This window comes from Enhydra lutris, unplaced genomic scaffold (assembly GCF_002288905.1).
Source record: "Enhydra lutris kenyoni isolate GAN:26980312 unplaced genomic scaffold, ASM228890v2 scaffoldscaffold37, whole genome shotgun sequence".
NCBI lineage: Eukaryota > Metazoa > Chordata > Mammalia > Carnivora > Mustelidae > Enhydra > Enhydra lutris.
The window spans coordinates 7,615,395-7,639,869 of NW_019154121.1; the positions used below are offsets into that span (position 1 = coordinate 7,615,395).

Below are 24,475 nucleotides of genomic sequence, written 5' to 3' on the forward strand. Positions count from 1 at the left end.
AGGCGTTATGGACAAGTACATGTTTTGTGATTTTTCGTGAGTGCGAGGTGAGCATTTCTGACGCCTTCCGTGCAGGAGGTGAGGTAAGGTGCTTCCTGGAGACACTCGCCCCAAGGTCAGGCATAGTAAGAGGTTGGAGGGATTGTTAGCACTGCGAAAGCGCGCCGCCTCTCCGCCGGATCTTTGGATATAGCAAGTACGCTGGTTAGCAATGTTTTCTGCACGGTTTCCGGAAAAGCGGTTTTTTGAGTTAACGCCACTGTGCTGTAATAATGTGCTGATATTTGAAAGACAGACCTAACCTCTTGGTATAACAGCAGTGCCGTTGGACCCAATTTTTGCTAAATTTCGTTTTTGAGCAGTTATTTCTGAATACTTAGGTTTTCGTGTTTAAAAAAAAAAAAAAGAACATACTGTGAAATTACCACAGTCCATCGTACATTTTGCAGATCTCTTAAGATCTTCCTGATCTTTATGATTTCTTGTATTTGATCTATTTTGTCATTTTATCCTAGGATTGCTTTCTTTACTACTCTGTTGTCATTCTCAAGTATACTAAAGACAACGCTAAAACGGAAGAATGTTGGTACCCCTGTAAGGGAGATGAAGTAGTAAAATAGACCTTTCTCCTTTTTTGCCCACTATTGTCAGATTTTCCAATGAGATTATAAAAAGACAAAGGGCACCATTGTGTGGTCTGTTAGCTTTTCATTGAAAAGTGAGAATTCCGACGCCTGGGTGGCTCAGTGGGTTAAGCCGCTGCCTTCGGCTCAGGTCATGATCCCAGGTCCTGGGTTCGAGCCCCGCATCGGGCTTTCTGCTCGGCAGGGAGCCTGCTTCCTCCTCTCTCTCTGCCTGCTTCTCTGCCTACTTGTGATTTCTCTCTGTCAAATAAATAAATAAAATCTTTAAAAAAAAAAAAAAGGTGAGAATTCATAACTTGTTAGTTGGTACTCATAATGGCAAGGAGGTAATATGCCAAGGAAGAGGTTTCAGAGTGACTTTGGTGAATGAGAAGAGGCTGTAAATGGAAATCCAGTAAGTTTGGATTGATCTAGTAAATGCTGATTATTTCTCCTGATACAATGAAGCAACACTGCCTTCTGACTTTGTATGTGGAAGTTTTTCCAAGGAGTTCCCATCGGCTCTTGAAAAATGGCTTTTGGCCATTAATTGTATGTGAATACTATTAATTGTATATTACGTAGTTAGTACAATTACATTTTGTATCATGGGATGATGTTTAATCCTTTTTTTTTTTTGGAAATGACAGTACTGTTCTGGAATCTTACTCCACTGGATAGATTGAGAAGACAGCTGAAAAATGGAAATTGGGAATTCAGTTTCTAGATTTTAGAATTTGATTTGAAATGGATGATTCTTACATAAAAATCTTTAAGGGCCTAGTATATGATTTTTGCCTTGATTTATATAAAATGTGACATAATCTGACCACATCCAATTTTGTATTACTGGGATACTAGCTCTGTGGGCATTGTTCAGAGAAACTACATCACGTTTACTGAATTGTCAGAATTCTGAAGCAAATTACAAGTGGTGAATAAACAATTTGGAGAAGGACTTGGGAGAGTATGTAACGGGAGTGAATTTTCTCAACTCTGTAATGGCATCTAATTCAGCTGTGGAAATTGACAGTGAAAGGTAGGTGCTATTTTAATCAACTCCCACTAGATTTTTACTGCAAAACTGATTAGATTTGCTGATAACGTCACTGTATTTTTATTACTGGATAAGCAATAGAGATTATTTTCAAGAATAAGGAAAGAAAAAGAACTTGTTTTACACGGGTCTTCAGTTTATGTATGTAGTTAACAGTGGGACACATTCTTAATCCTGGGAAAACAGGCGAGTATTCTCTGGGCCAGTTTGGTATCTCTTCCTGGCTAAATCATCCTAATCTTACAACAGGAATATAGGTATCAGTGGGGTATATTGCTTAAAAAATCAACTTGTTCAGGTAATGCACATTATAATAGTGCTGGCACATGTGTATACATGATGGAAATGGCTACTTAACTGTGAAATCAAATCAGCATTTCTGTTGTATTGAAATTAAATATGTTTGCTAGGCTACTTTTGTCTTACTTAGAGCAAGCTCTAGCAGTAAACAAAACTGCCTTTGGAAATTAAAATTATTTCTCTTGGAAGGTAATTTTTTGGTAAGTGCTATGGCATTATGGCACATGACATTATGGTCCATTTTAGGTGGTCAGAACAAGATCTTAGTTTAGTCCTGAGCCCATCTTAAAAATTATCTTGAGCATATTTTCCTGCTTTTGGTCTGTGGAAGAAAAGTATCTTATGGTAATAAGCATTCAGTAATATAAAAGTACAATTAATTTTTTCCCCTTTTTTCTAGTGATAGCTCTTCTTCTGGTAGCAGCTTATTTAAAACTCAGTGTGTCTCACCTAAAAGGGTGCAAAGAAACCGTACTAGAAAGTTTGTTCATTCACCTAAAGTTGCTCAAGCAAGGGATTCATCTAGTGACTCATCTTTTGAACCAAGACCATTGACTTTAAAAGCTATTTTTGAGAGATTCAAAAAAAGAAAACGTAAAAAGAAGAAATACAAACCAACAGGAAGACCAAGAGGAAGACCAACCGGGAGAAAAAACAGTAGACGTTCCCAAATAAATAAGAAACAAGTTCAAGACAAAGGATCTGGGTTCCCATTTTTAGAATCTGAGAATGCAAGAAAACCATTACCTTGGAGAAAAATTTTAACCTTTGAGGTGAGCCAGTATTTTATCTGTGTGGATACGCATAGCTGAAATGTCTGAAATGACTTGTTGGCCACTTTGAGAATTTAGATACGGCTGGAGGGACATGGATAGAATCTGTAACTTCGATAATGCTCTTCTGTACAGACTTACTGCCACTTCAGGACCAATCTATCCTTTCGCACAGACTTCACCTGGGTATATTCAGTGAATATACCCATTTATGAGGTGCTTCAAGGCTGTTGATACAAAATCCCTTGATCTCACCAGGTCTTTAAATATCATCCTTAAAACTCTAGTGATTCCCAGTTTTACAGTAACCTAAGTCAAGCCCACCCATATCTTCTATGTGTAGTGGCTTCCGTGGAGGCCATTTTCTTTCAGGTACTGAATATTCGATTTTGACAATTGCCTGACAAAAAACTTTTTTAGCATTAGGCTCTCAAATACTTGAGTTAAATGATTGCATAATTTATAATCTTTTGCTCTAGAATGGGTGGTTTGAAAGAATACTGACCTTTTATGTTTTAAGCTGATTATATGAACATGGGATTTGTTTCTCTTTGTATTTAAAAATGTCTTTAGAAATCCCCAAACAATACAAGATATGTGCTGAGTTTTTCTTGGTATACCAACTTAGGTAAATTTGATAACGTGCTAGGTAGATAGTGGATTCCTCTTGCAGCTAGCATCGGGTATATGTGATCCATATACAGCAGAGTGAGTAATTCAAGACCGCTTAGGAGTCTGTGGTAAAGGGATCCTTTCCGTTTTGGAACATACGGCATCTGCTAACTCATGGAAGAAAATTCTGTATTTTGTAACATCATTACATGAAGTGTTTTTGATATTTAGCAAGCAGTGGCAAGAGGATTTTTCAACTACCTCGAAAAACTGAAGTATGAATACTACCTCAAGGAATCCTTGAAACAAATGAATGTTGGTGAAGATTTAGAAAAAGAAGATTTTGACAGTCGTAGATACAAATACTTGGATGATGATGGAGCTCTCTCGCCTATTGAAGAGTCAGAGTGAGTTTAATCATGTGACATAATTTTGGTCCTAGGGTTTTTTGTTTTGTTTTTTTGGGGGGGGGGGGATTTTATTTATTTAATTGATAGAGATCACAGGCAGGCAGAGAGGGGAAGCAGGCTTCCTGCTGAGCGGAGAGCCTGATGCGGGGCTCAGTCTAGGATCCTGAGACCATGACCTGAGCCACCCAGGTGCTCCTTGGTCCTAGATTTTATCAAATTAAAAGTTTTTAAATTTTGGTGTTACATGTGTTACAAGTTACCTGTTAGATGTTATTTGTTGTGTTACTTGTTACATATTATGTTATGGATTTGTTTATACATTAACATTGATGGGGAGGCACAGATAAAATAAGCCATCTGGGTTGTAGTTGAGCTTTGAGCTTGGCACATGAGCCATCCGTTTTGGGATGTCCTACATGACAACATAATTTTTCTCCTTACTAATACTGCTATTTTAGTTGTAGATCATGACAGTATATTACTGATAGGGTCTGGATGATTTTGTCGTCTGAGGGTATGTTTTAATGTTACAGAACAGAGGATGGGTCTGCAACAAATCTTGAACAAAATGACGAATGTGATATCAAATTGGTGGTAAGTGACATTTTTGTCCCATTTGATTTTAGGAGGATAAGCAGTTATTCAGGAAGAATTTAATCCACTAGTTTACTATCTTAGATTTTGAATTTAATTTTTGAAAGGTTCAATAGATGTGGTACAGGAAATTTAAGAATAAAAATAGGAATTATTGGATACTTGATGAGAACATGGGCTTTTCAGTACTGTTAATAAGTTTAATATGCTTGCTATTAGGATGTCTGATTAGGATTTTCTAATGAAAAAAAAAGCAGAATTTGGGTTTTTAACATCATGCCTTAGTCACCAGGTTATTTTAAGTAACCTAGAGTTAAGTAATGTGTAATTATTAAAACAATAAAATTTAGTAGTCATTTAATGCTGATTTTTTTTTTATGCAGGACCATAATGATTTCATTATAAGTTCTCAAGTACCAAAGATGAAGAATGTGTATTTAGAACAAGAGGAACGTACTGAAGAAGCTGCTTTGTCTAAAAAGAGAGCATCAAAGTCTAAAAACATTGGACAGAGGATAGAATGGTCTGAAAAGAGATAGGAATATGAATGTTAAAGTAAACAGAAGAGAGAAAACAGCTTTTCATAGAAAGTAAAGATGATAAATACAAATACATATGTTGGTGTAGTGATAAAAGAGAACCTGCTAAGGAGAGAAGAAAATCTGAACAAGTTAGTGAAACTCCTAAAGAATTACTAGAAAAAATATTTTAAAACACAGTGAAATTATCACAGAAAATTGAGGCTTGCATAGCAGAAATAATCACTTGAGAAATCATAAACAGAAGATCCATTTTGCCTATACTTGTTCGTTTCAGGGTAAGCACTTCCAGGTGTTCGTTGTGCATTCAAATCAAGGAAGTACAGAGATTGTAATCCTGAAACAGTAATCACTAATGATGGACAACCAACCATCCATTCCTCAAGAGTACCCAAAACCATTTTGATGGCTATTTCACTCAAAAAAGTGACCTTTAGCTTCAAATGTGTAGTACTGTAATAACTTACTAGTTATCTAGACTCTTTCAACTACCAATTTTCATCACTACTGTATATTGCTGATTGTGCCACTAAATGTCTACTATATTTTATGATCGCACTTTTGCTGTTTTTGTTTAGTTTGTGAACAAAGACTTAGACAAAGTGCAAAAAATAAATCCTCTTTTGCAACCCAGAACTCATGGCTCAGTATGAGTTTTGATACAGATAAGAAGGAACAAGATCCGGGGCGCCTGGGTGGCTCAGTGGGTTAAAGCCTCTGCCTTTGGCTCAGGTCATGATCTCAGGGTTCTGGGATCAAGCCCCGCATCGGGCTCTCTGATCAGGGAGCCTGCTTTTCCCTCTCTCTCTGCCTCCTTGTGATCTGTCAAATAAAATAAAAAATCTTCAAGAAGGAACAAGAGTCCCTAAGACAGATTAAAGTCATAGTGGGGGGTATTGACAAACCTGAAGGGCGATTCCAGGACTAAAATTAACTAGAAGCATATAAGGGAAATCTCAGCTGTATTGAATTAGTATTCTAATTTTAATCTTGACATGAAACAAAGATGCCTTGTTTTTTGTAGGCTTTTCACTTGAACACAATGTCTGGACTTAAAGGTACATCTTACGCTTTAGGTGAGTGGATCAGATTTGTTGAAATGTACTTTGTCAGTTCATACCTCCACGGTTTCATTACTAAAAGACATTTTGCCAGTTTACAATTTGACGTTTCAGAAAAATGAATTTTAGGGGCCACACATTTTATAGTGGAAGGTACAAGCTTCACTTTACTTGCAGGAAAGGGTTTCCACAAACTGTAAGTTACTTTATATTGAAATAATCAAAATACTGGATATTTCTGTTTCATGCATTTATTTTAAACTAAAGCATAATCTAAAATAAGATGTAGGATTTAATAGTGTAATGTTAGAAATGATTAGAGGACACAAGATTACCTAAATCTGAATGATGCAAAATTTAATTAAAAAGCACCCAATTTGTTTATCTTCCAATGATTTTCTGAATGGGAAGAACAACAATATAGCCACCTTAATATTTTCCTGTATTTTTCTATAAGTTACATCAAGTAATGATAGCTCTTAAGATGAGGCAAAAAATTAAACACTTTGCTGTAATCTGCGGATGTCCTAGACAAAACAAGCTGTGATACTGGAGTTTGCCGAAATCAAGACTTAGGTATGGAAATCTTCCTTTGGTGGTTCTCTAGTAGCTGTTTTGTACTTACCTTCAGTCTTTGGTCTTTATTCTCAGTGTAGACTGACTCCTTCCTGTAAGCATTTTAAAAACCCTTACTGTGTAATATGTGGAATGATTTCTTTTAATTTGTAAATATTTGGCTTTTTGCACACCTTTGAACTCAGAGACTTAGAGCAAATTACAGTTCTAATTGTTTTTCCTGTGGAATCTTCCAATTTTAAACTAAACAGTGTTGAGGTCTATCCCGATGGGGCTTTTTCTGTAGACCTACATCGTTGGAAACGCCTCATAGAGTATTTGTGTGGTTTCCTTTATTCACAGAACTATGTGTTAGATCTGTGGGAAAGAACTACAAGACACTTACCCTTATCTGCTAAAACTCTGACCTAATAGTCATATTTTTTAAATCTTAGGTATTGGTGTATCCCAACAATCTGTACAGTTCTAGGGTGATAGTTTAGGTAAGTTTTCATTGGGGACAGTGTAATCTTTGGGGTACTGTTACAGTTCAGATGATGAATTTAATTGTTCAACTGCTGGATGATACAGACATGAACTAAAACTTAATTCTGACAGAGCTGGTTATAGCTTAAAAAAAACAGTTTGGATACTAATCATATATTTAGATTTTGGATTTTAATCAAACTTAAAACTGTCCTTAATCTTTTGATATTTATCTATAGGGGTGAATATGATTTGAACTCATTCACATTTAGAGGTAGGTGGAAAATCCAATTTTTGTTGAAATTTATTAAGGATCCAAAAGTTCTGAAAAGTAAGTTGTGAGGTCAGCATATTGTTGTGTGCAGTAGTTATTTGGGCATGCAACAGAAGTATCAAGATCTTGGTAGAAATATTTGCCACAATACTTGACAAACTGAAGAGACTGCATGTCTAGGGAGTAACATGAAAATGCCCTCTTCTGTATCTTTATTAAACAGTTCCTATGGTTCATCCTAATAACATATTTGGATATATTACAACAGAGATATTGAGGGTTTTTTTTTTTTTAAGGAATTCTGCTTAATAATAGCAACTAATTTTGATTTCTAATGCATCATTTCTTTTAGTGATTTGACTTAACAGTTCTATATGTGCATTATACAGGGACAGGAACGGTAATCAGGACTAGGTGTAGTTGTCTTATTGGAATGACAATTAGGAATAAAGGTCTAATTACATATTACAAGAACTTAAATTTGTAGAGAGACGTTTCTTAGAAGTAGCACTGTAGCCTAGAGGTAGAGGGGTTTATGTATCTGGCAGGATCGCACTGCATGGTATCTGCCCTCAGCAGCTCATTCCTGCTGAGTGTTCAAAGGACAGTGCAATAGAAACTCAGTATCTGGCATCGTTGGTTTTCTTGGCTTCGTGCATGTTAAACCTGGTATTTTTATTGAAACAGTATTCTCACAGTTTTTCATACTGTTCAGCTTGAGATAATTTTCAAGAGGAAGTAATGCTTCTCTTTTTCTAGGGTGTTTGAAATTGAGAACCAGGCAGATCCACACTCAGACCCTAAACAGGTAAGGCTTAAATTTCAGTTGCTTCTAGTGGCTGCTTGCTTTTATCTGGTTAGCAAGACAGCAGGACTTCGGTACAGAGGCAGAAAATTTGTATAGATTTTAAGCTTGAGAGGAACTTCTATAAAGCCTCATTGTAGATGGAAATGGGCACCATTGTTCATGGTGTCCAGAAATTGTTAATGTGGCTACATTGAGACACAGGTTATGCTTCCATCACAGCAAGTTTATTGCTTTGGTGACAATGAGGCCTGTAACATTTTCTGTTAGGCTCGTGGAGTAGAGTGGAAGAAATAAGACTTCAGCATTAGAAATAGTTAAGGGATGATTTTAGATCTGTTTGCCAAAATAGCAATCAGTGTACTTCGACAATTTGACTTCTAGGGCCCTGAAGTAAAGACATTGGATACCAAAGATTACAGGTAAGATTTCCCCTCAGAAGCCCTAGGAGATGGAATCCATTAATTTACCCAATTTTGATAGCCACTAGTCCTGGTAGTTCATTACCTCCCCACTTTAAAACAACAAAAACAACACAAAACCCTAGATGTTGAAAGGCCGCAGTTTGTGTCTATACTGTTTGCCAGTGATTTGTGATGTTATGATGATGGGCAAAATGTTCAACTGCTCTGAATGCGCTGAATGAAAGTAGCCTTTCTGAACATCCATCTAAATGAGATCTGTGCTCTATTTTCCAGCAAAAGCTCTAAAGTAAAAGTTAACTGAAACATGAATAGTTACTTTGGAGTTAACAACCAGAGGGCATTTCATGCCAATTAGGGTATGAATGCAAATGAATATAGCTTTAGTTTAAAATATCTTTGTTCCTAACATTTAAATGAACTGGATTGAAAGCAGTTATTCCAACTTTGTAGTTTTAAGTCTGCAATTTTCAGCACATACTAGTATAGAACTGGGTTTCAGGATACTTGGGAGCCTAATTAACTGCATTGTGCAAAGTGTAGTCTAAACTTGAAAATTTTCCATAGGTGGGGAGTTCTTAAAGTATGTCCGTATTCAAATGGAGATGCAAGAAACCCAGCTGAAAGAACTCTGGCAAGTTAATTCGCTGTTGTACTGTATAATGGTATAATGGTCATTACCAAGGCTTTGAGAATGCAGTTTCTCATTTGCTGTGGACATGACCATAAAAAAATTTTCCAACTAGGTTTTCTTTCTTTCTGCTACTTTGGTGGTAGCATTCAGCCTATTGGGAACATTTTACCAACTCTGTTCTATTTCCATTGCCTTAGATTAGCACTATCCAGTATAAATTTAACAGAAGCCATACGTGATTTGGTAATGGTCCTATTTCAGATTCTCATCTAAACATACATGGCTAGTATACTGAACAGTGAATGCCTAGATCTCTAAGAGATGTCTTTTGCTAACTCCTTCCATATTAATAACAAGTTAGAATAGATTTAGTAGAGGGAGGCTGGCTTCAGTTTACATGATCATCTCTGGAATTGGAACCTTACTTTATGTTCCTGTTATATAGGAGTGACAGTGACAACTGTGGATTGATCAAGTTCTTTTTAAAAGGTATGTACACATTTGAAAAAATAATTTATAGGTCATTTCAAAGAGGGCTTGTGGGACGAAAACCAAGAGCTCTTAACGCTGTGACCAAATATTGGAGTTCTCCATTGGATGTAATAGTTACTCAATAGTGCTATGTTTTCCTGAGGAGATACAAGATTTAGCTGCTTCTGTCTATGATTAGTCAAGTGGGAAAAATGTCTCCCCAAGTTTAACTAATGTATATAATATATACTCTTGTTCTCAGGGCCGTTTTGAAGATTATGATTCTAACTTTGGAGGAACTATGGTGATGAGCAGTGACTGGCAGTGGAAGGAATCACATGTAAAAACTCCTTAAATAAAAATTTATTGGCTTTAAATAATTTTGCCTATGTTACACATAATTTAAAAAAAACTTTACACTTCTAGTAGAAAGTCAGCATGTATTTTTGGCTCTAAGTTTCTCCAGTGTTTGCTGTGGAGGGAATAAAAAAACCCAAAAATTTAGTATGTTACCCATCGTAGTATACCCTAGACACAGAAAAATTGTAGGGGGCCTAGCTCACCTTATGAAATTCTTTAGTCCTTGCTCTGTTTTGGGCGTATGCATCTTGCTTTGCTTTCTCTTCCCTTTGCTGTTTGACTTCAGCTAATTGATTGTATGATCTGTAAGAAATGTATACGCAGATCTAAGGATGGAATGTGAATTCCTATTCACACACATACACACACACACACCATCTATACCTTAGGGCCCTTTGATGCATGAGGGCTTGTGTAGTCTTTCTGTCTTTAGGAAGTAACACTTTAACCTTAACTTTATTCACATCCTTCAGGCGATTCACAGATGAGCCTGAGCAGAGAACAAGTGACTTGGCAAATATTACAATGCTTCATTCTCTGTGAGAGCTGATGCAGATTATGTGGAACATACCTGTAGGTTTCTCCTTAGCTATTTTGATTTGAGAATTTTCAGGAATACGAATTTTATTCTTTATTTCTTTCTGTCTCTGGGAGGATCTTTCTATAAATGATTTTTTCCTCTTTATAAATGCTTCTTGTAAGCTCCCAGGTAGAGCTATAATCTTTGGAGGGGTTTCTGTTTTAAAAAAAAAAAAAAAAAAAAAAAAAATGAAGCTTTTTATATTGTGGAAGTAGTGTACAAGATTGTGGGGCAGTGTGACTATTGGAATTGAATGGGGAACTCTGCTGGCCCCTTGGGTAACACTAACCATTTCAGATTCTCAAGGGCCTACCTGCAGACACAATCATGCGCTCCTCCGTGCCGTGTTCAGATACATCTGGATAATCCGAGGTTTCTGTTACTGATACAAAAGGTAGAAATTCACTCACCTAATTGCAAAAAAAAAAGGAAAAAAGAAATTATAGATGAATTTACGGCTTCATCTCTGAACAGTATCACAAGCATAGCTTCTAAAACCTTTAACAATTTCTAAACCCCTGGTTTCCTCAGGTAGACAGATGTGGTTTTTGGGGGAGGTAGGCAGCGATGCCTTACTCTAATCCTTAAATGCAGTATAGGAATCTATGTCCCATAAACTGAGCTTCTATTCTAAGCTAAACTTAGCTTCTATTCTTCCTTTGTGCTGGTTCTCATAAGACTAAGTTTTCTGGGAAGGGAAGTTAAAAAAAAAAAAAAAAAAAGACTTTATTCCTATTAAAATGTTTTATCTGACCAGCCTACTCTAGCCAAAAGCTCCCCCTCTCCCCACCCCAATTCCTGTCAGGTTCTTCCAAACCACTTCTGTATCCGCTCTACTTGTCTCCTGCTTCCCCAAATTACCCTTATCAGTAACCACAGCAAAAAGTCCTAGGTATGCAGCCATTTTTTAGATAAGTAATCTAATACAGTATCAGGCCATAAGAAAAGTCCTGCCACAGTACTATAGAGAATCTGGGACTTCTCTGTAAGAGGGTAAATTAATACACTGCATCAAACAGTTGGTGGGTTGGGACTTAGATTTTTTGTTTCCAGGCTGCAGTTCTGTGATCAATGAATTCATCTACCATAACCTAGAGTCCTTATTAATTAACTAGAATTAAATTTGTGGCACAATTCCCTCCAATGACTATCTCCTAAGCAGTGAAGTGGGCCAGGAGGAATGGTTTGCTTGCAGTGGAGAAAACTATAAAGAACCTGCAGCAAACAGAACTTAAAACCCATTTTTGTGTTTTATAACTTGAAATATATCTTCATTTTTCCTTTGGGACTGACCCGCACAAAATAAACTTCTAAGGTAATAGCACTCATTTTGTATCCCCCTCAGGTCTGATTTTTACCTATTCTCTAGAGCTCCACTGCCTTTTTTGGAACAAAATATTTCACTGAATCAATTCATTCCTGAGTTCCAGTAATTCCGGGTCCTAATGAAAACTATAGCATCGTAAGATGAATGTCTTTAGGACTATTAAATGGCACAACACAATGCTATTGGGCAGTTTGAGAGCTGGTCTCTCTTCCTGTCTGCTGTCAGTTGCTTGTTCACTGTGTGAACAAGTAACCTCTCCCTGTTCACTGTGTAGTTGAGTGCATTTGCACCCAGAAAGGGGAAGGAAATTAGTTTGCAAACAATTCTAATGTAAAAAAATATCATGCAGAAACTACTTAAAAGACCTGTTGCCTTACTCTCAGTTTGTTGTGTTGCTCTATTAATGAGGTGTATTCATATTAAAGGGAGCTATGAAGTTTACCTGAGAACTGCTTTTTGCCTCATTTCCTTTCTTTTCTTCTAGTGTTAGATTTGCAAGATCCATTTCAGCAATACTGATATCACTGGTGCTTACTAATGTAAGCTCTGGTTCTTCTATTATACCATGGCCAGACTCTGTCTCCTGTGCAATAAAATTCAAAAGGAAACCATATGCTTAAAACATTAAAAATACAAAAATAATCTACGTTACAGAGGAAGAAGAACGGTGGTCCGTGAAGACCACAGTGGTGCCTTCCCCCACCCCTGACCCACTTTTAGAAATACTTAGGACTTTGGGGATGGGCAAAATAATAATTGTCTGAAAGTAGCTATTGCAAGGGTTGTAAGCCCAAATGCTTATTATGGGGCTACGCAGATAGTACAAATGCAGGTTGACTGGGAGCTGTGTAGAACCTGAGGGCGTCATCTATCAAAAGGGATCAGTAGCTGGTGGGGTGCAGCCAGATAGAGGCCACTGCTGCCAAACCACATTTTTAGAGGAAGTGTCTTTAATTACTGAACAAGAATTTGCAAAACAAACACAAAACCACCCAAAAGCGGCAAAATAAAACGCAAAATGTGGCCCAGATGTCACTCTTGCTGTCAATATAATTTCTAATCTATGTTTATCGGTAAAAGAACAAACTACTAGAAAGTGAAAACCATATTCAGGTGACTGGAGTTGAACAAGCAGATCAAAGGCTGAAGCACAGGTCAAGCCATCGGAAAAGAAAAAGGATGTGTCAACTGGGAGCAGACCTTTTGTTGGAGATTTCCAATGATTACGAGATTGACTATCTCAGGAATATCAGCAAGAATCTCAGTTGCTTCTCTTGAATTTGGTTTCAAAAGACTTGTGGAAATGAATTTATTTACATACAACATTTCACTCACCCACACTGGAATAGAGCTCTGTAATGATCCAGAACTTAAAAAGAGCTCTGACTCTGCTAGGTGAGAAAGGTTTCCTGGGATTTTTGGAGTTTCTGTCTTAGTGGAATTCTTAAAATACTTTTCATTCTCAATAGAATATGGTGCCTCGACTGAAGTTCCCCTTTCCACTGTTCTGACACAGGATTGAGAATCCATTTCCTCCGCATGTGAATTTATATTTAAAACCCCAAGGCTTTCATTTTTATCTCCATCAAGTCCTCTTTCTGATAGTTCTTCAAAGCCCAGTCTTTCTTTTCTGCCTTCAGGTTGGGCTTTTGTTGAGCACTCACTAGAGGTAGACCCACACGGCGTGCTATACTGTAGACTTAAGGGATGAAATACATTAGCCTCATCAGAGGAACTGAAGACTGAACTCTGTAAATTTCCTACACAGAGGTGGAAATGAACACTTTTTTTCTTATTTTGCATTTCAATCTGTTCAGAATAGTTCTGATTTTCCATGCCTTGGGAAGAATCTCTTGCTTCAATGCTAAAAATACTTGGTAGATCAATATGTTGGCTCCCCTCCTGTGAAGAAAATTCCGGCAGAAGCTGTTGAAAAGATTGTTCAGATCCTGAAAGAAATAAGTTAACCATAATTACATGTTGTAAAACCTGGATACAGATACAATCTCTAATAGTCTGACTAAATTGTAAATAATGAAGTCAGATTACATGAATAGAAAACTAAAAGGATGGTCAGAGTGATTTTCAAATAATTCTGCTCCTACCATGTATTTTCTCCTAGCCTAATAAAATATGGTTATTAGACATGAGGACTCTTCCCTAAGAGAGAATACTGATTTTAATGACAGAACTTAGACTAAAATGTACATGTGTATCTCAAATAAAAATATGTATGTGTGTGTATATATAAAGTTTGTACAAGAAGTTTTAGAAGAATACTTAAAACTTAACTCTAAGGGTTGAGCAGCACTTTTATTTTATCAAGTTCAGAACTGTAAAAATGCAAACTGATCATTATTCTGTTATTGAAATGAATACACAGAGAAACAGAAGCTGTGACACTGGAAATGGGTGAGGACAGGAGTGACCAAGAGGTGCTAGGCACAATTTCCAAGGAAAATGGGTGTAATGGGTGTAAATAAAGCAAAAGTATTTTTTAACTTAATCATACCTTCAGTCTTTTCTGTGGCAAATATCTGAGCAGCAGCATGAGCCAAAGGAGGGTCCAGCTGCTGGTTTGGGCTCGTGTTAGAAGAATTCAGGCTGGTTTTTAGTGCTGTAAAGGAAACTGTGCTTCTGGGTGCTGCAACAGTGTGATGGCTTTCACATGAAGAATCTGAGTTCTGACGGAAAACAACAGGTTAAGGCTGAAATACGGATTTTGTATTACCAACTGGATTAATAGTCATGTTCCTATGATACTACTCTGCCTTAATTACCACTTTACTTTCACACTATTACTTTACTTAAACCCAATTCTTCCATTTCAGTTAATATGAAAGAGACTTTGACAAAAATTATTAGAAAACTGCAAATTAACCATAGTTTAGAATACAATGAGATCATTTTCAAAGGCAGGAACTATTATGTAGGACAGCCTGGGATGTCAGGGTATGGGAGCAGAAAGACCGAGGTTCAAATCTCAGCTGCTTTACTATATAGGAAAAGGCTTTAAATTTTATAAAATTAGTAATAAAAAAACACAAACCATAAAAATATTCTTGAGCATTTTATGCATGGTACTCATTAGCTAGAGATAAGGCTGACAGGACAAAATTCTAGTACAGCTTGTTTTCAATCTTGGTTCCACATCAGAATCGCTTGGGGAGCCCAAAAAAAGTTTCTGATAATCTAAGCACGCCTAGGGACTCTGATTTAATTGGTCTGGGTACAGCCTGGACACTGGGATTTTTAAAAGCTTTCCATGTGATCCTAATCGGCAGCAAGGTGAGGAACTACTGTTCTTTTTTTTTTTGTTCTTGTTTTTGGAAATTCACAGCAATGAAGCACCGACATTAATGTACCTGGCAAAAGTCTCCACTGTCTTGAGAAATCCCAGAATATGATGATATATCAAAATCTGGATGTGGTTCTAAGGGTTTAAATAGCTGACGATGCAAATTTGGAAAAGTGTGCTCCAACTCCGGAAAGTCAAGGTCAACTGTTGTAATTTTGAGAAAAAAGATAAAATTTAATTTTAGGTAACTGCAATTTAATGAAATTAATTCCATTTTTTTCATTGTCAGCAGATGCTTTCATTTTTTTTTTTTTAAAGATGTTTTTTATTTATTTGACAGAGAGAGAGAGAGAGAGGGGGGTCACAAGTAGGCAGAGAGACAGGGGGAAGCAGGCTCCCTGCCAAGCAGAGAGCCCGACGCGGGGCTCGATCCCAGGACCCTGGGATCATGACCTGAGCCGAAGGCAGAGGCTTTAACCCACTGAGCCACCCAGGTGCTCCAGCAGCAGGCGCTTTCAAATTAAGTCCTATCATTATGTCCCACATACAAAAAATGAGGATACTCTCAATGACCAAAACCTTTGACCAAGTTTCCATTTTCACTAGCTCCAAAGTCTTTTGACATTAATTAGAAGAAGCCACTATGATCACTGCTTTGGTATTAAGCGCTGGTTATTCTCACTTATTTTAGTATCTGTGATTTAAAAAAAGAAGAAAAGTTCCTGTACAGGGTGTTACTATGGGCCTGGTATCGTACTTCATATGTATTATCTCATTTAATCTCCAACATCTCCTTTTTAACAGAAGATGAAGGAGTAAGCAATGTGTTTATTGTCTCCCAGCTAAGAAACGATCAAACTAGGGACTCGAGGTCTGATCTTATTCTCAATATTGGCAATACTGCCTCAGCTGTTAAGCTAACTTTGCAATGGTAAAGGAAGATCCGTTCATCTCTGCTACATGTTCTTCAGTCTAACTCATTCCAGATCTCCTCTCACTAAATGCCGTTTTCCATGTATTGCGTCAGAACTGCCGCAGCAGGCCATAAAGACATGAAGCTCAAACCATCATTCCTTAAAACTAAAAGGATGAAAGGTTATATAAAAGCGTTCAAAATAATTTTACCCTCGGGGCGCCTGGGTGGCTCAGTGGGTTAAGCCTCTGCCTTCAGCTCGGGTCATGATCCCAGGGTCCTGGGATCGAGCCCCACATCAGGCTCTCTGCTCGGCGGGGAGCCTGCTTCCCCCTCTCTCTGTCTGCCTCTCTGCCTACTTGTGATCTCTCTCTCTCTGTCAAATAAATAAATAAAATCTTAAAAAAAAAATAATTTTACCCTCAAGTCTGTTTTTTTCAGTCATCAAATTTGCTTCATTTCTGTGCTTGCCTCTCATCTGCTGCATGTGTGTCTTACCAGGTGTAAACTTTTCCACTGCAGGCAACAGAGGTTGATGAACTTCCTGAGAGTCCTGTCTTTGATAATGAACTTGTGATGAGGGAAGTACAGAACTTAAAATATCTCTTTCCTCTTCTTTACCAGTGGTAGATTCTTGTTCCCTTGGGTCCAGCTCTGAAAATGACCCTAAAAATTGAGTTTAATGAAAATACTTAGTGGCTGGGCACTTCCTGAGAGACAAGTTCTGGGAGAGAAGCACAGCAATATGCACTGATGAGGATCTGAGCAATTAAGAAATCTGCTCAGGCTCCCACTGAATGGGAAAATGTGACAAAGCAGATAATTCTGAAAATATTGGAGAACCAAAGAGCATCCCTGTGGGTCTGCAGGCCTGGAACTCCCAATAATGTTTAGAGTATCATACTGCCCATTATCCTCTCAGGCACGAACAGTTTACTACTGAGATTTAAAGATACAATCCCTCAGCACATTGGGACAAGCTCTCAATGTTTGCTCTCACCACTGTACTGACCTCGACTGATGCTGGTCTTTCAGTTTATTTACAAACATTCTGACTTTATTACCTGGATCTGTAAGGCTCAGATCCGTGTTTTCATAACTTAAAAAGCTCCCAGTAGAAACAGTTACTGATGATAATGGCTCATGATAAATCTCTTCTGTTTCAGCCTAAAAATGAAGAGGAATGTAAGACCACAATGTAACAGCTAGAAAAAAACCCAAATCAGTGACATTAGCAGTTATCAATTCTGAGCTCAGATCAAGTGTAGAAACCGTCATAGTTGTAAAGGTCAGCAGTAAAACCTTTTCATCATTGCTCAGAACTCATTAGTCTCATACACACACACACACACACACACACACACCCATCTATCAAGTCCTCAGTTATACTCAGTCACCTTTACACACACACACACACATACACACACACACCCCTCTAGACATAAGCCCTTATTGTTCTAAGTTACTTTTGCTTCTCAGAACTAGAGAGATCATGCATCAGGTAGACTGGAAGGTCTTCTGATGCTCAGATTTGGCTATTTTCATCATTGATCCACTTCAGTAAGAGCAGATCTCAGAAAACACAGACTTCAGTATTTCACAACTTCTATAAACTAAAAGACAACATGAAACCAAACAGCTCTAACAATGGAGGACACATTAAGACACTACTAACATTATCCGGCTTCATAGTTGGACTCAGATATGTCTGTTCTTCCTCCACGGCATGATTCTCAGCCATAGCCTCCTTGACCGTGACTGAAATTAGGGGCAGAGGGGGGTAGTTTAGATTATTACAAGTCAAATTCTTAGCACCAGAGGATATCATTTCTATTTTCCTACAGTTTTCTTTCATATTTTCCTTTGTAGAATTGTCTTAGACCAAAAAGAAACAAAAACATTCATTTTATTAATCATTAAAAACATTTCCTAGTCAGCATAATATGCTTTTCCCTGGAAAACTGTACTTATATTCTACAGAAAGAAAATTACCAGTATGCTGGGAAATGCTTTTGTTATTAAGTGAAGCAAGAATATTCAATCATTAATACAGTATGATCTCAAAGTTGAGAAAAATGCATATAAAAATATAATATATAAAAATTATTTGACCTCACTCAAGAATTCAGCTATTCTGAGTTTATTTTTCTCTTACTCCAACAGTCAACATTTATGGGAAAGCTGGTCAAAGTGTATAGTTATCTGTGGCTCTGAAACAGAGTAAGATTAAAACTGTGCCACCAAATATATAAATTAAAATTGTGTCTCATTATCACCATGATTTTTTTTTTTAAGAATTTATTTATTTATTTATTTATTTGACAGAGAGAGATCACAAGTAGGCAGAGAGGCAGGCAGAGAGAGAGAGAGAGGGAGAAGCAGGCTCCCCGCCGAGCAGAGAGCCCGATGCGGGACTCGATCCCAGGACCCTGAGATCACGACCCGAGCCGAAGGCAGAGGCCCAACCCACTGAGCCACCCAGGTGCCCTCACCATGATTTTATTAAGAGAAATCATACACACTAAAAGTATGTTTCTTTTTTTTTTTTTTTTATGTTTCTTAAACGTTTTTGTAAGAAATATTTTCTCAAAGACCCAGGACACACACATTGAAATGTATTATTTTGACCTAACTGATATGACCAATAAATTGTTACTTGGGTTCTTCTAAACACAGTAAAATTTTCAGTAGAGAAACTAAGATATGGTGAAATTTTATAGTAAGTTGTTATTTTTTCCTAGGCACCTCATTTCAAAAGCTAGTTGGGGAGATAAGTTAATCTGGGGCTTACCAATTCATAATCATATAACTATACTGTTATCTGTAACATACCAAGAAGATTCCCCCAGGGAGAAGATTTGGGTAGAATAAGAGGTAGAAAATAAAAGTAAGAAAGGAACAAGGTGCTTTCTTTTGGAGAAATGTTGCAGAATTCAGTACAGAGGTCCCTGAAAGAGCTGGAAGAGAAACGAGGATCACTGGTTTGGAAAGGACTCACTGATGCATTACTGAAAAGGAGAAGGAGCATCATGAAAGCAATGCCTTGAACAGAGTCGTCTTCCCATGACACCCAAGAATTTCCCGTTTTTCTTCCGAAGCAAAGCACCATTTCCCACCTTCCAACAAAAGCAAAGGGCACAGAGCTTGGAAGTTAGTGATCCCATCATAAAGCTACTAAGAAATCAGGCTGAGTGATGAGGACGTGAATAAAGAGGAGGGGAGGGAACAGAGAAGTAACAAAGCCGACTCGTTCTTTTCTAAAACAGAAACAATATGAATGAGGAAGAGAAAAGCAGTCCCCGGGAACCAGGAGCTGCCCTGGCACAATCAGAGAGGCCTTAGTGTTCTCCTGTTAAATGTGAACAATTTCACAGAATACCAATAGGAAAGGCTGCTCTGTGCGTATGATGGATCAAGACAAAAATCAGGCAACCAGTACTCACAGCTAAACACAGACAAAACCAGAGTATTATCCAAACCACAAAAATGACCAAGCATCTCCTTATCTTCGCCTGAATTAAGTGAGACAAAAAGTGTGATTTATATATTTTTAATACGTCAAATATAATTGAGAAAAATTTTTTAAAAGATTATTTATTTGAGAGAGAGAGAGAGAGAAAGAATCCCTAGCAGACGCTGTGCTGAGCACGGAGCCCAACGCAGGGCTTGATCCCATGACCCTGAGATCATGACCTGAGCAGAAACCAAGAGTCAAACATTTAACTGACTGAGCCATCCAGACGTGTCGAGAATGATGATTTATAATAAAAGCAGTACGTGCTCATTATTTTAGAAAGCACCATAAGTTATAAAGAAGGAAAATTCATCCTTTTCCTACCAGTCATAAGCAACCACTTATTGCACTTTGATGTTTTAATTTCTTGCTTTTTTTTTTTTAAATATGAGTAACTGCTTCTCCTTCACTAGTTACAGCTTTCGTAAGCCTCACTCCATTATTCCTGCCTCCTGGATAATTCCAATAATGGAACTGCCCCTGCTTCCTGATAACATCCAATACTCATAAGCAGGGCCCCATTTCCTTGAAGCCTCCCCCAAATCACCTTATTCAAGCCCAAATCTTATAGACAGTTAAGTCCTTTCTAATACCTGTACTGAGACACCTCCCAGTTCCCTGTTGTGAGCATTCTACTTCACTGCAACAAGTCAGGACACTCAGCTCTGTTCAACTATAGGTAAGTTCCTGGTCCTCTCTGACCAGAGGACACCAACAGAGATTTAGCCAGTCCACTGGCTAAATCTAAAAGAATGGTAACAGTTTCATTTTAAATTGTTGGCTCTCTCTTGTCTCTCATTCTATTAAACTATAGTGACAGCTAAAATAAAAAGAAATCTGGTTAGAAAAGGTAATTGCTTAAAAGATACTTTGGAACGAATACAGTAGAATGAACCAGAACTATGCTTTGTAGGGTAAACAATATTACACATGAAACAGTTTGTTAGGTACTTGCAGAAATTCAAAAGTGAAAAAAAAAATTAATGCTGGTTGTGTTTGGAGGCAGGATTAAGTGATTTAAAGTTTTTTCCTTGTAACCCTCTTTTCCAAATATTTTAAAGATAAAGCATGTCATTTAGAATGCCACAGAATATTTTAAAGATAATATTTAATAATATTAAATTAAATATGGACTGTTACAAATAGGCTTAAATACAAAATCTGTAGAGGTTGCCAGTGGTGAAAACCTCATACCCTCATATACTTCCTATTGGCATTTATTTAGAAAAATAATTTAAAGGCAAAATTACTATTCTCTAAATAAACTTTACTCCCTCATTCAGCTTTTTGTGCAAAGAAATAATACATGCTTTTTGTAAAAAAGGTAATAAGAACCTATAATACATGAATATATAAAACAGAAAGTGAAACCTAGCCTCCAACAAAGGTAAACCTATACCAACACTTTGGTGATTATCATTCCGGACATTTTTCAATGCATAAAGACAGGTTTTACCCCCTTCATTTAACAAGTCCAGATACACCATAATGATTTTATTACCAATAGTCACTAAAGTTATTCACCATTTCTCATTACAAAGTACCACTAAATATCTTTCGTACACACACCCCTGTGCATAGCAATTCCACTGCCTATTCTCTATCTCTCACCTGCTTCCTTGGAGTCATCATTACAAACGTATTCCTGGGCAATGGGGTAAAGACAACCAAATGCATCACAGTTCAGTTGGCTCCCAAAGAAACTTTGTTCTCGGCTTATTGAGACCCTTAGGGGGTCCCTGTCTTGATAAAAATCTGGTTTACCTGGAAGGAAGAAAAGATGGACTCATTAGATTTTCACTTACATTTTTAGAGTTAGTAGTTAAAACAAAAATGGCAATTTAGATTACAGGCAAAGATCTACGTAGCAAGAAAATAACCACTTATCTTTCACACAGGCCTTTAAATTATTTCACTTTGATTTTACTTTTTTTTTTTAAAGATTTTATTTATTTATTTGACAGACAGAGATCACAAGCAGGCAGAGAGGCAGGCGGGGGTGAGGGTGGGGGGAAGGAAGCTCCCAACTGAGCAGAGAGCCCAATGCAGGGCTCGATCCCAGGATCTTGGGATCATGACCTGAGCCGAAGGCAGAGGCTTAACCCACTGAGCCACCCAGTGCCCCTGATTTTACTAACTTTTTAATGACAGTCCCACTTCTAACACTAAATAATACTTCAGGATTGACTAATCACTCACAGAAAAAAAATGCCTGGAGAATTTAACCATTAATATATTGTAAGATGCAGTCTGTGGTCATAAAGTCAAAAACAGCCACAGCTACTCTGTGGTATAAGAAATCAAAGTAGAGGTTTACTCTGGAGAAACAGAGAGACTGTAATTGGGAGGACACAAGAGGAGGGTTTGAGGAGTTCTCTAAGGTTCTAATTCTTGACCTGAGTGGTGGCTACCTAGGGGTGGCTATTACAGTGGTAATCACTGAAATAAACACATAGGATTTGTGTACTTCTCTGAATGTTATACTTTGATACAAAAATAACAGACAAGTAAAGAAACAGAAGAATGGGAGATACCCCAAAGCAGAAGCTAATCTACTGTGCACAACCGTAGAATCACTTGGCAATTCAAGGCACCAAATATTACATAAGGGAAGTGTCACCAGGGAACAGAAGACAGGGAGAATGTTTAGAAATATCTACTTGGAACAGATCCATCCCATCTCCTGGGATCCCTGTCCCTCAGCATCATCCCCACAGAAGGCTAAAGGTTTATTCTCTGGAGAAACTGAATCCAATACACTCTGAAAACGGGGCTTGGTGCTAAAAGGAAGCAGCGGTGGAAAGCAGTGAGAATGCCATAAGGTAATTAGGGGTATTCCAGTGCGCACCTCAACGCAGATGCCCCCGCGTCTGGCTCCAGATAGCAACAGCCAGACTTGTTTCAAGATTGGAGGATCTTAAATAAATTAAACTCTGAACTGCCTTAAGGAAAAGAACTCCAGATACTAAATTGAGGGTACCCAGTGAGAAACCCCCTTTTCTAATGAAGTTCAGCAGGTAACAAAGGCCCCTGCTTATAGTTTCTAATTAGCCTTCAGCATCCGACTCAAATATGCAAGACATTAGAGAAACGCCTCTAAAAAATGAGAAACAAATAAAAAGGAACAGAAGAATTCAGACAAACTGAGAAAATACAGCAACCCGAACAAACAAAACACTATATACATTCAAAGCAGGTAATACATTGCACCTGTGAGATAACAGCAGGATGCTATGAAAAAAGAAAAACAAAACAGAACCAGAAAAAGAGCAAACTTTAGAAACTGCAATTTGATGGTCAAAATGAAAATTGATAAGTTAGAAAAAAATTAAGGAAATTCTTCCAGAAAGAAAAACCAAAAGCAGAAGAAATGAGCTACAGAAGAAACTGGAAGATCAATATGGATGAGTCTCTCTCAACATGACTTGTCATCGCCTGCCCAAGGAGTCTGTAGCCATTATCTTTTGTTCTACATGCCTCCTACTGCCACGAAATTCTAATAACTACAGATACACTCTTTATCTTTTTATGTACACCTGTACTTTGGTACATAAAGAGAGTAAGACTTTTTCAACTCCCCAAGAGCCAATTCTTGTCCTCTTTGGAAGCAGTAACACCCTTATTAAGAACACATGACAGAGCTCCCCCAACTTTCAAGTGGAAGGTGTTTCACAGAGAAACTGGTGTGATCTCACCTTCTATTAGAGGTATGTGATAGAAGTATTAGTGTTAGAAGACAGATATGCAACAGAAACTTCAAGCAAATTAAAAAAAGGAAACGATACAAGAAAGTTTTACAACACTAATTACCTTGGCAGTGAAAAACATTATACATAAGCGTAACGGTAATTTAGCTTAATTTTTCCTAAAATTCATTGCGAAGTCATGTGGTAAATATAAGAAGAAACTCATAAAAGACTTAAAAAGTGGCTACCTCTGGTAAGGTTAAGGGGTAAGTGGTAGGTAGGGGCACAAAAAAATGCTGTTTCATGTTATAAACTTTTAGCACTATTTGCTTTTTTTTTTTTTTTTAAAGATTTTATTTATTTGACAGAGATCACAAGTAGACAGAGAGGCAGGAAGATAGAGAGGAGGAAGCAGGATTCCCTGCTGAGCAGAGAGCCCGATGCGGGGCTCGATCCCAGGACCCTGGGATCATGACCCGAGCCGAAGGCAGAGGCTCCAACCCACTGAGCCACCCAGGCGCCCCTCTATTTGCGTTTTAAAACCATTTGCCTATAGTATTTTTTTAAAAGATTTTATTTATTTATTTGACAGAGAAAGAGAGAATACAAGTAGGCAGAGAGGCAGGCAGAGAGAGAGGGGGAAGCAGGCTCCCCGTTGAGCAGAAATCCCAATGCAGGGCTCGATCCCAGGACCCTGAGATCATGACCTAAGCCGAAGGCAGAGGCCCAACCCACTGAGCCACCCAGGCCCCCCTGCTTGTGGTATTTTAACTAAAAGTATTACCCAAGAAGTATGATAAAGGCTAGGATAAAAGTTCCAAAGGCCCAAGAGAGGGAAGCTTGATAGTTCAGGCCCAGTTTACCAGCGAAGGGGCCCTTTATCAGCCCTATCCCGAAGGGAGGAGCAAGATCAGGAAGGGCCTGGCAGGTGAAGCTGGAGACTCAGTCTCAAATTAGACTTACTCCTCCAACTGAACAGAAGCCCAGTGGAGTTTCAAACACAGAGATGCAGAGAGAGATTACTCAGAATGTACCATGGGAAAATTAGAGTTCAGCGAGGCTGGAAACACGGAGACTTGGGAAGCTATAGTAGCCACTCAAGAAGAAATGATAGGCTGCATTCAGGAGTGGGAGTGGGAACAAGTGGACAGATACCAGAGCTGAACAAGGAGAACTGAGAA

The 24,475-nt window shown here is 37.9% G+C and overlaps 2 protein-coding genes across 7 annotated transcripts in view; one reads left to right on the forward strand and one right to left on the reverse strand.

Moving 5' to 3' along the window:
- The first annotated feature begins 895 nt into the window (after window positions 1-895).
- LOC111154456 (TATA-box binding protein associated factor, RNA polymerase I subunit D) lies at window positions 896-9,980 on the forward strand. Of its 3 annotated transcripts, XR_002641088.1 has the most exons (12): window positions 896-1,662; window positions 2,381-2,753; window positions 3,597-3,772; window positions 4,309-4,369; window positions 4,753-5,186; window positions 5,933-5,984; window positions 6,980-7,027; window positions 7,250-7,284; window positions 8,044-8,092; window positions 8,474-8,511; window positions 9,079-9,634; window positions 9,879-9,980. XR_002641088.1 is itself a non-coding variant. In XM_022514063.1 (5 exons), exons 1-5 carry the CDS (start codon window positions 1,625-1,627, stop codon window positions 4,906-4,908), a joined length of 804 nt encoding a protein of 267 aa, XP_022369771.1. In that variant the 5' UTR covers window positions 896-1,624; the 3' UTR covers window positions 4,909-5,544. The 3 variants fall into 3 exon arrangements, 1 of the variants encoding a protein (XP_022369771.1); XR_002641087.1 differs by having other exon boundaries at window positions 5,933-7,027; XM_022514063.1 differs by lacking the exons at window positions 5,933-5,984; window positions 6,980-7,027; window positions 7,250-7,284; ... (2 more) ...; window positions 9,079-9,634; window positions 9,879-9,980 and having other exon boundaries at window positions 4,753-5,544.
- A 29-nt stretch (window positions 9,981-10,009) lies between these two features.
- Window positions 10,010-24,475, reverse strand: part of LOC111154455 (centrosomal protein 295) — a 53,404-nt gene continuing 38,938 nt past the window's right edge. For 2 of the 4 annotated variants that reach the window (XM_022514060.1, XM_022514061.1), the window contains 13 exons: window positions 21,220-21,372; window positions 17,770-17,852; window positions 17,159-17,261; window positions 16,593-16,760; window positions 15,249-15,385; window positions 14,396-14,567; window positions 13,219-13,832; window positions 12,326-12,466; window positions 10,870-10,966; window positions 10,548-10,712; window positions 10,361-10,466; window positions 10,180-10,279; window positions 10,010-10,088 (listed from right to left, as the gene is read on the reverse strand). In XM_022514060.1, coding sequence (XP_022369768.1) covers window positions 10,050-10,088; window positions 10,180-10,279; window positions 10,361-10,466; window positions 10,548-10,712; window positions 10,870-10,966; window positions 12,326-12,466; window positions 13,219-13,832; window positions 14,396-14,567; window positions 15,249-15,385; window positions 16,593-16,760; window positions 17,159-17,261; window positions 17,770-17,852; window positions 21,220-21,372 — 2,078 coding nt within the window. In that variant the 3' untranslated portion in view covers window positions 10,010-10,049. Of the gene's footprint in view, window positions 10,089-10,179; window positions 10,280-10,360; window positions 10,467-10,547; window positions 10,713-10,869; window positions 10,967-12,325; window positions 12,467-13,218; window positions 13,842-14,395; window positions 14,568-15,248; window positions 15,386-16,514; window positions 16,761-17,158; window positions 17,262-17,762; window positions 17,853-21,219; window positions 21,373-24,475 lie in introns of those variants that run through there. The other 2 variants (XM_022514059.1, XM_022514062.1) reach the window with 2 other exon arrangements.